At 51.3% G+C, this 12,827-nt stretch overlaps 1 protein-coding gene and 1 long non-coding RNA gene across 3 annotated transcripts; both read left to right on the forward strand.

Annotated features, from left to right (window-relative positions):
* Positions 1–1,544: 1,544 nt before the first annotated feature.
* Positions 1,545–3,470, forward strand: LOC109751374 (protein Barley B recombinant). The gene is made up of 2 exons (XM_020310274.4): positions 1,545–1,837; positions 1,975–3,470. The coding sequence occupies exon 2, from the start codon at positions 2,106–2,108 to the stop codon at positions 3,144–3,146; it is 1,041 nt and encodes a 346-aa protein (XP_020165863.1). The 5' UTR covers positions 1,545–1,837; positions 1,975–2,105; the 3' UTR covers positions 3,147–3,470.
* A 4,981-nt stretch (positions 3,471–8,451) lies between these two features.
* On the forward strand, positions 8,452–10,546 carry LOC120962551 (uncharacterized). 2 transcript variants are annotated; one of them, XR_012182860.1, is made up of 3 exons: positions 8,453–9,032; positions 9,126–9,486; positions 10,273–10,546. It is a non-coding gene; the product is annotated as an uncharacterized lncRNA (long non-coding RNA). The 2 variants fall into 2 exon arrangements; XR_012182859.1 differs by having other exon boundaries at positions 8,452–9,032; positions 9,126–10,546.
* Positions 10,547–12,827: the final 2,281 nt, after the last annotated feature.

Raw genomic sequence — 12,827 nt, forward strand, 5'->3', positions numbered from 1 at the left:
GTCACCACCAACGACGGAGGTCGTCGGTGGAGGGGAGTCGCCAGAGGACAACGACCAAAGGAGACGCCTTGGCGGTTGTGCGAGATCGCTTGCTCTTTCTTCCTGAAAAAAGCGAAGCTCGTGAGCGAACCCTAAGTCGACCGTGGGAGTTAAGAGAATCTACAATCTGATACACCAAATCTGGCCCCTCAAACACTTGTGGATGCGCCCGGGCGCGTCCCCGGACATTGACCAGTCACGCCTCAAAAAATCATTTCCACAACCGGATACATCAACTACGAACCTCAAATCCATACAATTACATGCAACGTGAAACCTGATCTAAGCGGAGCTCGTTCGTCTCCGCCGTGCCCATATCCGAGAACCGGCTACGCCCCTCAAAGTCTTGCTCCGATCACCGGCGAGGTAGAGTAGGACATGGGACACACATCGGCTCACGGGGCTCAAGGTGCAGCCGTCTTCCACGCCCTACTCTTCCTCGTTGGAGTCCAGAGCCTTCACGGTGCCGATCCATGTGAGGTCGACGATGGATCTGTCCTGTTCAAGGGAGGCTGACACGTCCACCATGACGCGACTGCGATGCTCGGGGTTGTGGGCCACTCGTATCGGCTCAGAGAGTGCCACTCCGCCTCACCAACATCCGCCGCGAGGGCTGTCACGACCTCCCACACCCTCTGCCTCGCACGGTGGGCACACCACGCCATAGCCTCAGCAAACGGGGCCACGGATGGCCTCATTGTCGGCGCGCCAATGAAGGGGTTGCGCTCCGCCACGACGTTTGGACGCCAGACAGAGCGCACCGCCTCGACAGCTACAATGCGCCGCGTGCCAGGCGCCATTTGGGCGGAGGTGACAGATTCCCGGCGGATCGAGTCTAACCGTTGCCGGGTATTCTCCTCGCGGGCGCGGTGAAGTGCAGTGCGGACGACCATCTCCTCCTCGGGCCCGAGTGGGATGAAGTCCCAGTTCGTAGATTGATTGACGCAGGACTCGGACCCGCTGCTCGTCATGCCCGGAGAATGCCGGAGTTTGCTGAAAGTGAGCTTGAGGGCAGGAGGGAGGGGGAGGGGGAGTGGAGAGTGGAGTGGCTAGGGTTTGGTCCGGGTTGCAGATAGGGACGAATATATGTGGGGTCGAGGTGGGCCAATGTGACCCGGATCCGACGTGGCGGACGCGCCCGGGCCTCCCATATCCGCCTTAGAATTGGGCTAGATATGAGGGGTGTCGGTCAACCCAGACATTTGAGGCCGATTTGAGGTGCCCGGTTGGGTCGTATTTTTTTTGTCCGGTACCGGCCGACCGTCCAAGTGTTTGAGGCGTCTGGTTGTAGATGCTCTAATTCCGCGTAGAAGATAGGAAATCTAACTGTTGCTGTAATTCCGTGGTATTTACTCGATCATACATTTCAACTTTACACATTTCGGTTGGAGATACTCGGCAGTTTGGCTTTGACGAAGCGCCATTTCGGTACCGCTTACACGTGGGTCCTTATCCAAGGCGTGGCATTTGTGTCAAAATGCAGAAAGAAATATGCCATTTTCTCTAGACCGTCCTGTACCTTGCTTTCGTCTTCCTCACCCCGAGCCTCGGCCCTCCTGACCTAACCAATCCGACCCTAGGCGGCTCCATCTCTCCTAGACTGTGCCACGACGTGCCCTGCCGTAGCACTGCGTTACCGCCGACGCCTCACCCCCACCCCATCCCATCCCCCACTCCCACATCCCCTCCGCCCCTCTCACGCGCCTCGCCGCCATCGCCGTCCCCGTTCTTCCTCGTCGCCGAATTTCGTCCCTGCTGTCCCCGCCCCGTCCGCAATCTCGGGCCATTGGGTTTTGAGGTATGAGGGTTGTTCCAATCAGAGATTTGTTAAATCCCACTCACCAATCGCAATTTCTGGGTGTGCCGGTGCGCACCATCTAGATCCGCCCCTGCTTACGGATCCTTGAATTTTTTTCGACTTGTTTTCTGAAATAGGTTCCAGGGATTGGTGTCTGGAATGCAATGGTGGGGATAGCCTGACCGTCCAGAGCCCGAAAGAAGAGCACATTTCTCGTTCCAATCTCGGTTTTCTTGGATTTCGATTCGTTTGTTCAGGGCCGGCCGAGATGGACGACGACGGCAGCTTGAGCATTCGGAATTGGGGCTTCTATGAGACGATGAAAGGCAACCTCGGCCTGCAGCTGATGCCATCTGTGGCCGGCGGCCACCGGGACACAAAGCCGCTGCTCCCCAACGGCACCTTCTTGCAGCACCACAACGCCCCGCACCACCCGCCGCATTCACATCATCCCCGCGACTATGGTAACGGCGAACCCTCTGGTGGCATGCCCACCGAGCCGCCGGCTATTCACATGGACTTTGTGCGCAACGAGGCCTGGATGCACCCCTCGCAGCATCAGCATCAGCACCAGCACCACCACCAGAACCAACATCAACAGCAGCATCAGCATCAGCATCAACATTCCCGTGAGCAGAAGGTCCTTCATGCTGTTCCTCTTGGGCCTCCTGGACATATTGGACATCCTGGACATGCTGTGCATCACCACCCTACAGATTTTGGGATGATGCCAGATGCGCGTGGTGCGCACACTCTCCAGATGATGCAGCCACAGGAGCCTCCTGTGCCTGAGGAGGAAAAAATTGCCCCACCGTTGGTTGAAGAGCATTCTGTGGTCGGAAGCAAGCCTCTGGTAAAGAAGAGGCAGCAAGGTCGTCAGCCTAAGTTGCCGAAGCCGAAGAAACCTAAGAAGGTTGCTACTCCAGGCGAAGATGGGGCACCCAAGGCCCGTGCACCCCGAAGCAGGGGTCCTCTTAAGCCTGTGGAAATGGTAATTAATGGTATTGATTTTGACATTTCAAGGATACCAACACCTGTGTGCTCATGCACTGGAGCTCCCCAGCAATGCTACCGGTGGGGTGCAGGTGGCTGGCAGTCTGCATGCTGCACAACTTCTATTTCGACATATCCGCTGCCAATGAACACAAAGCGCCGGGGCGCACGTATTGCTGGAAGGAAGATGAGCCAAGGTGCATTCAAAAAGGTTCTTGAGAAGCTAGCTGGTGAAGGGTACAACCTTAATAATCCAATTGACTTGAAGACCTTCTGGGCCAAACATGGCACAAACAAGTTTGTAACAATCAGGTAAGAGACATGCTATGTTGATTGCCTTGTAGGCTCCAACGCTGCAGTTTGGTCTGAGTTATTCTCTGTACCTGCTCTTGCCAATCTGTAGACATCTTTAGAAGTAGCTTGTAGCCATGTTCAGTTTCCTGGACTTAATTTACATGCCTATTTCGAGCTTCAGCTGTGAAGTAGGAAGTCTGTCTGTATCTGTCATGTCAATTTAGAAGTTGTAGTGTAATGGCAACAGTTTTTCTGATTTAGTTAGCATTTAATGCTTCAATGTCTGTTATGACCTGGATGTTTATGGCTTCATGTAGAGGTTTTCTCCATTAAAGTTGAAAGATAATCGCTACCTCTTCTAGGGCTAGTTATCATTTAATTTGGTATTTCTTTACATCTGCCAAGTTTATATATGAAATACTCGCATGACTCATGCGGTTCTTATCTTTGACCTGCTATTAAGCTTGTGCTCCATGGATCTAAGCAAGTAAAATGCCTGATAGTTTCTCATTGTTCCGATCTGGTGTTACTGTGCGCTGAACCGAGTATTTTTATTTGTGTGCCTCTACCTTAATACCTTGGACATTATGATAGCACTTGCTCACCAATGGTTTGCATATCTTGACTCAATATGTGTAGTATTTTCCTTTTGAAATAGCATAAACTTTAACTTGTGTGGTGTTTGATCGCCCTTTCTCTTAGAATTATGCAAGGGAGTATATATTTATAAGGTATGTGTAAAAGTCTTACAAGTTTAAAAAAAAACATGACAAATGAAAACAGAAGAGAAAGAAAAACATCACCAGCAAGTGGACAGACAACTACTGCTGCACAGCGTACTACCTGAGTGCCCCCAAGAGTGAAAGATTTGCTACCAAAGGTCAGTAAGATCCTGCAAAGGTGTGGCCGGGCCTCCTTGTGAAAAAACCTTTCCTTACTTTCCTTTCATAGGTGCCATGGGCCCAAAATAATGAAGCTGTCCATACATTCTCCTTTCTGAAAGATCTGGGAGTCCCTATCCTCTTGCCACCAGTCTTACAGTTCACTATCAAGAGAGGGTGTTGCATTTAAGACCAGTCCATCTGTAGTTGAAGAAGTTTAATTATAGCGACTTTCTATAACAAAATCGAAATCTGATTACACGGCTTTCTATCAACATCTTACTAGCTTAGAAGGTTTCCAGAAGTATGAGAATAGATCTTTGCTCAGGGTTCAGTATTTGGAAATCGAGGTTTCGTTGTGGCGTCTGTTTGCAAATATTTATCTATACTTAGAAACTGATTAGGTTTGATTGCAACGAGGGAAAAAAACATGGTAGCAAAACTAAGTAATATGCAGATTGTTTGGTTTAGCCATTGAACAAAAGCCCATTTGCTTGCCAGCTCTGGTTTGTTTCTTCTTTTAGCTAACAGGCATGATGAACTACTACCAATCCTTTTGCATTTACGTTCGTTGGCTTTCTGAAAGCACTTTTCCGTTTCTGTTTTTATGCGTTTCAGTCATCTTAAGATCTAAAGTACATCTAGATACATCCATTTCTGCGACGAGTAATTCGGAACGGAGGGAGTACTACCACAGTGCAGAAAGCGCTTTCTTATTTCTATTTTTGGATGTATCAGTTACTTTACCATCCTAAAATCGCTTGTCTGCTTCTACCATTCGATGTATTACTAGTTTGCTGGAAAAGCTGGAAAGTGCTACTATCCTTTTGTGGAACTAACATCAAAATCCTGCCAAAGTTAGTAAGTATTCTCTATCACAATACAACATCGGCCGGATATGCCATGGGTCTATTTCAAGAAACTGGTGTGGCGGTGCAGGAGGTTGGGCCCCCCAGCCGAATTAAGTAAAACCAATGATAGATCACTCTCTATCGCTCGCTGTATACATCTTTAAAGAATGACACAGCGAGAGAGGTTATTTTGAAAAATGTTCGGGTCGCTGGGCTCTCGCGTCCGCGGCGGGTGAGCGACCGCGGCCCCTTCTCTCTCCTCCGATCTCCCCCGTGACAACCTCGACCAGATTCGGTACCCCCTGCGTGTCCTCTCTCCTCCCCCGTTGAAGCCACGTTCTCGTGCTCCCTTGAGCTCATCTGTGCTGCTGATGAGCTGACATTCTGCCGGTGTCAGCAGCGGCGGAGAACCGGTGGTAGGCTCTCCGTCAATGTTGCTGCAGCACACGCCGCCGGTCTGCTTTGGATGGGGCGCTTGACCGCGACCCCTTCGATCTCCCCCGCGACAACCTCGAGCAGATCTGGTACCCCCTGTGTGTCCTCTCTCCTCTCTCGTTGAAGCCACGCTCTCTCGTGCTCCCTTGAGCTCGTCTATGCTGCTGATGCGTTGACATGCTGCCGGCATCAGCAGCGGCGGAGAACCGACGGTAGGCTCTCCGTCAGTGCTGCTGCAGCACACGCCGCCGATCTGCTTTGAATGGGGGGCTTGTCCTGCTCGGCAACCAGCCGCGGCTGCCAAGGTTCCTCGAGCTCTTCCCTAGTCGGTGTTCATACCGCCAGGAGCGGCGGCAGGCTCTCCGTCCATGCTGCTGCAGCCCGCGCCGCGGTCTGCCCTGGTTGGGGGGCTTGTCCTACCCGGTGACCAACCTCCTCTAGCCGCGGCCGCCATGGCGCAGCGACACCTTGTGCCTTCGGTCGTCCACGAGTCCCGGACTCTTTTGCTGCCATCGTTGTCGGCCGTCCCTATCGTGTTGACGCAAGCCTCTGCTGCTCAGGACGATGCCGTCGTCCAGTGGCCTTGGATGGTATCATCCCTTGCTTGATGATACAAGGGCTCAACCCCAACGGTACGCTTGGGCGGCCTGTGATGTGGGCCTCCCTCGCCAATGACGACGAGGCCAACGAAGACGGAGTGCTAGCCCCGCAGGCGGTGCTGGCTCTACCAATTTCTCACCTCCGACTGCTTGGCGTGTGTCCGGTGTGAGGTGGTGACAGACAGAGGATGGCGGGAGGTGTTGCCGCGACGTCCGGCACCACCTGCCCCGACGATGACTCCTGTCCCATTCCCGCTTGGCTTCATGAGAGATGTTGCATATGCCTCGCTTTTGGGCACCGTGCGACAATTTGTCGAGATTCCCTTCGGTGCCCTCGTTGTTTGAAGAACGGCACCATGCGCGTGAGTGCTGCAACCCTTGGCGTTCACTCCACTCGTTGGCATGCCTTGTCATGTCGTCCGAGCCCCACCTCGGCATCAAGCATCGTCGAGCTCCAGCTTCCTGAGGAGGTCCGATGAAGTCCGTGCGTCCCTCCAAGGCGTCATCTCTGCCTCTCTAGTATAGTTGGCTCGTCAACCCCGTCTAAGCTGGTGCGAGGCTTGCTGGCGCGGGTTGAGAGCTTTCTGGAGTGGGCGGAGGCTGCTCTAGGCAAGCTCTCCCTCGTGCCGATTATGTTGTCGACCGCTTCGATGTCGCGGCCTCCTGGTGTTTCTGGTGTTGGTTCCGCGGATGACAAGGGTATATAGCTCTTCAGTTGTTTCTCCCCTCATGTTGGGGTTAGTTCATTGTCATTGCCTGTCCTGCCCTCTGTGCCGTCTATCGCTGAGGGTGAGGCCATTGTCATGATCATTGCCCATGTGCTGCAAATCATGCCCAAGCTTCAATAGCTATGTGTGAGACATGCTTCGCCTCAGTCTATGGAGCATATGGAGGTCGACTCACCCGCGACCTCATGTGAGGGACATGATTCACCTATGTCATGTGAGCAACTGTAGGCGCCTGAGTCCATCATGTCGGTGGTACTTATGATTGATAATGATGAGGTGGTCGGCATGCTGGCACCTGATCCTTTGGAGCCCAGCCAGCTACTCAACTTTGTGGACAGTGGAGGTTCCGATGTTGCGGTCACCCACTCGCATGTGACCGTTGGGCAGGTGGTGTCTGTGCGTGACAAGCTCAATGAGATTCTCTTCGAGTTAGAGCATCGCAGCTTACTCATACGTTTGGAGGCGGCTAGCCCTGGATCAGGTAGGACGTTTGTGGAGGAGGCTCTCAGGAGCGAAGGAAAGAAGAGTGGCGCCACAGGAAAGGCGTCCGCAACTGCTTGATGGATGATCATCAGTCTCTTGGATTGTGGCTTGGCTTGTCTCCGTGGATTTGCTGGTGCCCGCTGTCTTCGGCCGAGGTACTCTTATTTGGGATTTCTTTGCGATGTAGCAGTGTGAGGGTTGGTGGTTGCTATGTGTTGGGTATGGTTGTCGGGGCGATCATGCACTTAGGGATTGCTTCTGTGAGTAGTTCACATGTGGTTGGTTTGTAGTGGGTTTTGCCCGGTTTTTGGTCATAACAGGTAATTTTCCTCTTTTTAATTAATCAACGAGGCAAATCTTTTGCCTTTGTTTTGTAAAAAAAGAAAAAAAATGACACAGCAGACGTTGAGATGAAACCAGTGCTCCAATCGTGCCCTTGGTTTTGTTACTCACTTGTGGGTGAAAACTTGCATCTACACAGGGGCACTTCAAATATTTATATCTTAGCATGGTTCCATGGATCTGATGTGACAACATGTTTAATAAGGAAAGAGAGCGGTTGTATCTTAAAAGCAAGGTTAATATAAAGTTGTCACGTCACGTATAGACAACCTAATAATTTACTCATATAATAGTTAATTATATAATAGGAAAGTGAATAGACAGGATTGCTCGCCAGTGCTGCTCCCAGGGGTGCGGCTCAGAAAAACCCTAGCCATCGGTGCTGCCGACTCCTCTTCCTAACAATCTCCCCGCTGCCGTCGGAGGAAGCCGGCGAGCAAAGCTCGTCTGGTGGACGGTGGTGGTGGGTGTCGGTGTCAAAACCGGCGGATCTCGGGTAGGGGGTCCCGAATTGTGCGTCTAGGATCGATGGTAACAGGGGACGGGGGACACGATATTTACCCAGGTTCGGGCCCTCTCTATGGAGGTAATATGTAACGCCCCGAGACCGATGCTCCAGACGGCTTCCATGTTTTTCGTTGTTGTCATGTTTTTGTTTGTTTGTTGCATTCATTATCGCATCATTCGCATTGCATCAGCACTCCGTTGCCGTCATGTTTTCAAAACTTGCATCCGCTCGTAGTTGCCACGTTTCCCCCTTTCTTTCGTTGACCGTTCCGAGTCCCATCAGGTTTTCGCTTCCCTCTTGTCCGTGACCGCCTTACCCCCTTTTGCGTGCGTGTCCGAAACTTCCCCGAACTCAACCCGGACAGTTGTCACCGTTGGGTCCGGATCATCTCAAGTATCCCTAAGATATCTTCGTTTTATTTATTGGACTTCCTAACCTATTTATTTTGGTCCGTCCGGTTACAAACGAAGGGACGAGATAACCCTACCCACACCCACCTACTATAAATAGCAGTGCAATCATCAGACAAATCCCTAATTTCTAGGGATCCTCCTCCTCGCCGCCAGTCTCTGGTTCCCTCGGGATCCATCCCGAGCCAACCCGCAGCCGCCACTCCTCTCCTGGATCTCCCCTGCTTCCCTCGTCCTCCCTCGATTTGCGCCGCCGCCCAACCACTCCCTCCAACCAGCGCCTCCCCGCCGCCTTGCACGCCCACGCCGCCGGCGAACACAGCAGCAGCAGGTCATGCTGCCGGCCTCATCTCGCTCCTCTCCTCCCCTGTATCTCCCTTCCTCCCCGTGTTTCTCTCTCTCACGTCTCCCTCTCGTTTCTCTGGCAGGAAATGCCATGGCCGCCTGAGTTCTTCCACGCCGGCCTGCTACCTCGCCTCCCCGACCCGAACTGGCCCGGATCCGCGTCTCCGGCCACCAAGCTAGTCCCCGCGCCACCGTCGTGCATCAAGCCCTGCGCCTCTCCGCCGCTCCGCACCTCCCTGCCCCGACGAGTCCCCGTCGTCCCGAGGCCACCCGTCTCCGTCCGGCCGGCAACGAGCAGTAGCTCGCCGGAGCGCGAGTTCCATCGGGTCCGCCTCCCTCTGTCCGTCCCTCTCCTTCTCCTATTTCTAGCCTCCCCCCTGCCACTTCTCTGAATTTATTGCCTCGCCATGGCCCTGCAGGTTCCCCGCCGAACACTCCGCCAGTCTTCCAATTCGGTGGGGATCGACGGGATCCGCGTCGCCCTGCTCGTCCCGCCTCCGGCTTGCGTCAGATCCCGGCGTCCCCAGCTCGCCTGGTGCGCCGCCAAGCCCTCATCGCCGGCCTCCCCTGCTTCTGCGTGCGGGGACGACGACCAGCGCCAGTCCCGCTCCTGCCTCTGTTCGAGAGGAGGAGACTGCAGTCGCGACGGCCGCGTTGACCGCGCCCCCTCCCCTCGTTCGATCCAACCAGCCCAGCCGGCCTGCTTTTGCCAAGGCCCAGCCCAGCGCGCCTTCTTCCTCAGCCCAGCCGCCCCTCCACCGACCTGGGCCTCAGCCCATGGTGAGCAGCCTAGTTCCATCAGATTCGGCCTGTCATGTTTTTTCCTGCTCTGGACGAATTTGCCTATTAATCCTGAGACTGCCAATTTTGCAGAATAGCCCCTCTAGATCTTGCATTTAATAACTCCAGAATCGTGCATCATATGTAAATAACTTATATATGTAAAATGCTTAGAATTTTATCTAGTTTCATAATATGCTGCTTGCATCCATGTTTAAAATGTTTAAAATGTTGTTTGTTTAATTTTGCATAAATGCCATGTTAAAATGATTTATTTCATAACTAATTAACCATAACTCGGAATTTAATAAACTTTATATGTAAATGGGGTAGAAAAATGCCTAGTTTAACATGGTGCACTTCATTTTGCTGGTTAACAACATTAAAATTGTGTTTAGGGCAGAACAGTACCAAATTTAAAATATGCAAATGGGGATTTTCCGGAATTGTTATTTGTTGTTCCGGCCTCATTTAAACTTGCCTAAATAGTTAGTTTACTTATGCTTCACCTCTTGCCATGTCAATCAACATTTAATATTGTTGGGTACATAACCGAGAGAGAACTAAATAATTGATGTGGTGTTTCATCAATATGCAACTCGTTGCATATTGAGCTCCACTTAATTTGTAGTGTTGTTTGTTGCACTTTGCCATGCCATGCCTCATTAAACCGGACATGCATCATACTTGTTTATGCATCATGCCATGTGTATGTGGTGGTCGTTTACTATGTTGTTTGTTTCTTTCCGGGTTGCTTCTCTCGTTACCTTCGGTTTCGTTCCGGAGTTGTGAGTATTCGTTCGACTACATCCGTTTGTCTTCTTCATGGACTCGTTCTTCTTCCTTGCGGGATCTCAGGAAAGATGACCATACCCTCGAAATCACTTCTATCTTTGCTTGCTAGTTGTTCGCTCTATCGCTATGTTGCGCTACCTACCACTTGTTATATCATGCCTCCCATATTGCCATGTCAAACCTCTAACCCACCTTTCCTAGCGCCCCTCTTATAGCGTTGCTAGTTGCAGGTGAAGATGAAGTTTGTTCCATGTTGGAACATGGATATGTTGGGATATCACAATATCTCTTATTTAATTAATGCATCTATATACTTGGTAAAGGGTGGAAGGCTCGGCCTTATGCCTGGTGTTTTGTTCCACTCTTGCCGCCCTAGTTTTCCATCATACCGGTGTTATGTTCCTTGATTTTGTGTTCCTTACGCGGTTGGGTGATTTATGGGACCCCCTTGACAGTTCGCTTTGAATAAAACTCCTCCAGCAAGGCCCAACCTTGGTTTTACCATTTGCTACCACCTATCCCCTTTTCCCTTGGGTTCTACAGACTCAAGGGTCATCTTTATTTTAACCCCCCCGGGCCAGTGCTTCTCTAAGTGCTGGTCCGAACTGAGTAGACTGCAGGGCCCCCTCGTGGAAACTCGAGGTCTGGTTTTACTCGTAGGATGTCTCATCCGGTGTTGCCCTGAGAACGAGATATGTGCAGCTCCTATCGGGATTGTCGGCACATCGGGCGGCTTTACTGGTCTTGTTTTACCATTGTCGAAATGTCTTGTAAACCGGGATTCCGAGACTGATCGGGTCTTCCCGGGAGAAGGAATATCCTTCGTTGACCGTGAGAGCTTATAATGGGCTAAGTTGGGACACCCCTGCAGGGTATAAACTTTCAAGAGCCGTGTCCGCGGTTATGTGGCAGATGGGAATTTGTTAATATCCGGTTGTAGAGAACTTGACACTTGACTTAATTAAAATACATCAACCGTGTGTGTAGCCGTGATGGTCTCTTCTCAGCGGAGTCCGGGAAGTGAACACGGTTTGAGTTATGCATGAATGTAATTAGTTTCAGGATCACTTCTTGATCATTTCTAGCTTCGCGACCGTTGCGTTGCTTCTCTTCTCACTCTCATTTGCGTATGTTAGCCACCATATATGCTTAGTGCCTGCTGCAGCTCCACCTCATTACACCATCCTTTCCTATAAGCTTAAATAGTCTTGATCTTGCGGGTGTGAGATTGCTGAGTCCTCGTGACTCACAGATTCTACCAAAACAGTTGCAGGTGCCGACGAAGCCAGTGCAGATGACGCAACCGAGCTCAAGTGGGAGTTCGACGAGGAACGTGGTCGTTACTATGTTTCTTTTCCTGATGATCAGTAGTGGAGCCCAGTTGGGACGATCGGGGATCTAGCATTTGGGGTTATCTTATTTTCATTTGGATTTGACCGTAGTCGGTCTATGTGTGGATTTTGGATGATGTATGAATTAATTTATGTATTGTGTGAAGTGGCGATTGTAAGCCAACTCTCGTTATCCCGTTCTTGTTCATTACATGGGATTGTGTGAAGATGACCCTTCTTGCGACAAAACCACAATGCGGTTATGCCTCTAAGTCGTGCCTCGACACGTGGGAGATATAGCCGCATCATGGGCGTTACATAATACCCTACTTCCTGCTTGATTGATTTTGATGAATATGAGTATTACAAGAGTTGATCTACCACGAGATCGTAATGGCTAAACCCTAGAAGTCTAGCCTATGAGTATATGGTAATGAATCTGTCCTATCCGGACTATGCTCTCCGGTTTATATAGACACCGGAGAGATCTAGGGTTATATGGAGTCGGTTACATAAGAGGGAATCTTCATAGTCGATCGCCTAGCTTGCCTTCCACGCCAAGTCGAGTCCAATCCGGACACGGGTATAGTCTTCGGCCTTTGTGTCTTCATAGCCCATCAGTCCGGCCCATGGATAGCAGGCCGGACACCCGAGGACCCCTTAGTCCAGGACTCCCTCAGTAGCCCCTGAACCTGGCTTCAATGACGAGGAGTCCGGAGCGCAGATTGTCTTCGGCATTGCAAGGCGGGTTCCCCTTCTTCCGAACTCCAAGATGGTCTTCAGATGTAATGATTGTATCCGGACCTGTCACACACACCACACACAACCGCAGAGAGAATATAATACTTGCACGAATCTAATCTGTTGACAGCTCTTCACCACACGACATCGCGTCTGTCCGGTCATAATCTCGAACCGCTTTTCATCTGCCATCCCACGTTTCGAGACGTGGTTGCTATTGGCATGTCTTGTCGAAGCAGAGATCGTGTCCCTTTATTGCGGGATTCTCATCAATGCGGGCATGGGTAACCCAACCGTGCCGTTTACACAGCCCTTGGGAATTGGCGAATCTCAAGGCGAGTGAGGGGGCGTTTAATATTGGCTGCCTTTATAAGGAGATAGGGATTCCCCATTCCTCTTCTCACGCTTTCTTTCTGTCTCCACCTTCTCGATCTCCAGCGCCCAAGTTCCAATCTCCTTTCCACTCAAGCAACC

The sequence above is a fragment of the Aegilops tauschii genome, chromosome 4 (genome assembly GCF_002575655.3).
Source record: "Aegilops tauschii subsp. strangulata cultivar AL8/78 chromosome 4, Aet v6.0, whole genome shotgun sequence".
NCBI classification, from domain to species: Eukaryota; Viridiplantae; Streptophyta; class Magnoliopsida; order Poales; family Poaceae; genus Aegilops; species Aegilops tauschii.

What these genes read in the sequence shown, in the direction of transcription:
- LOC109751374 (XM_020310274.4), top strand. Translation starts at nt 2,106, where the DNA reads ATGGACGACGACGGCAGCTTGAGCATTCGGAATTGGGGCTTCTATGAG.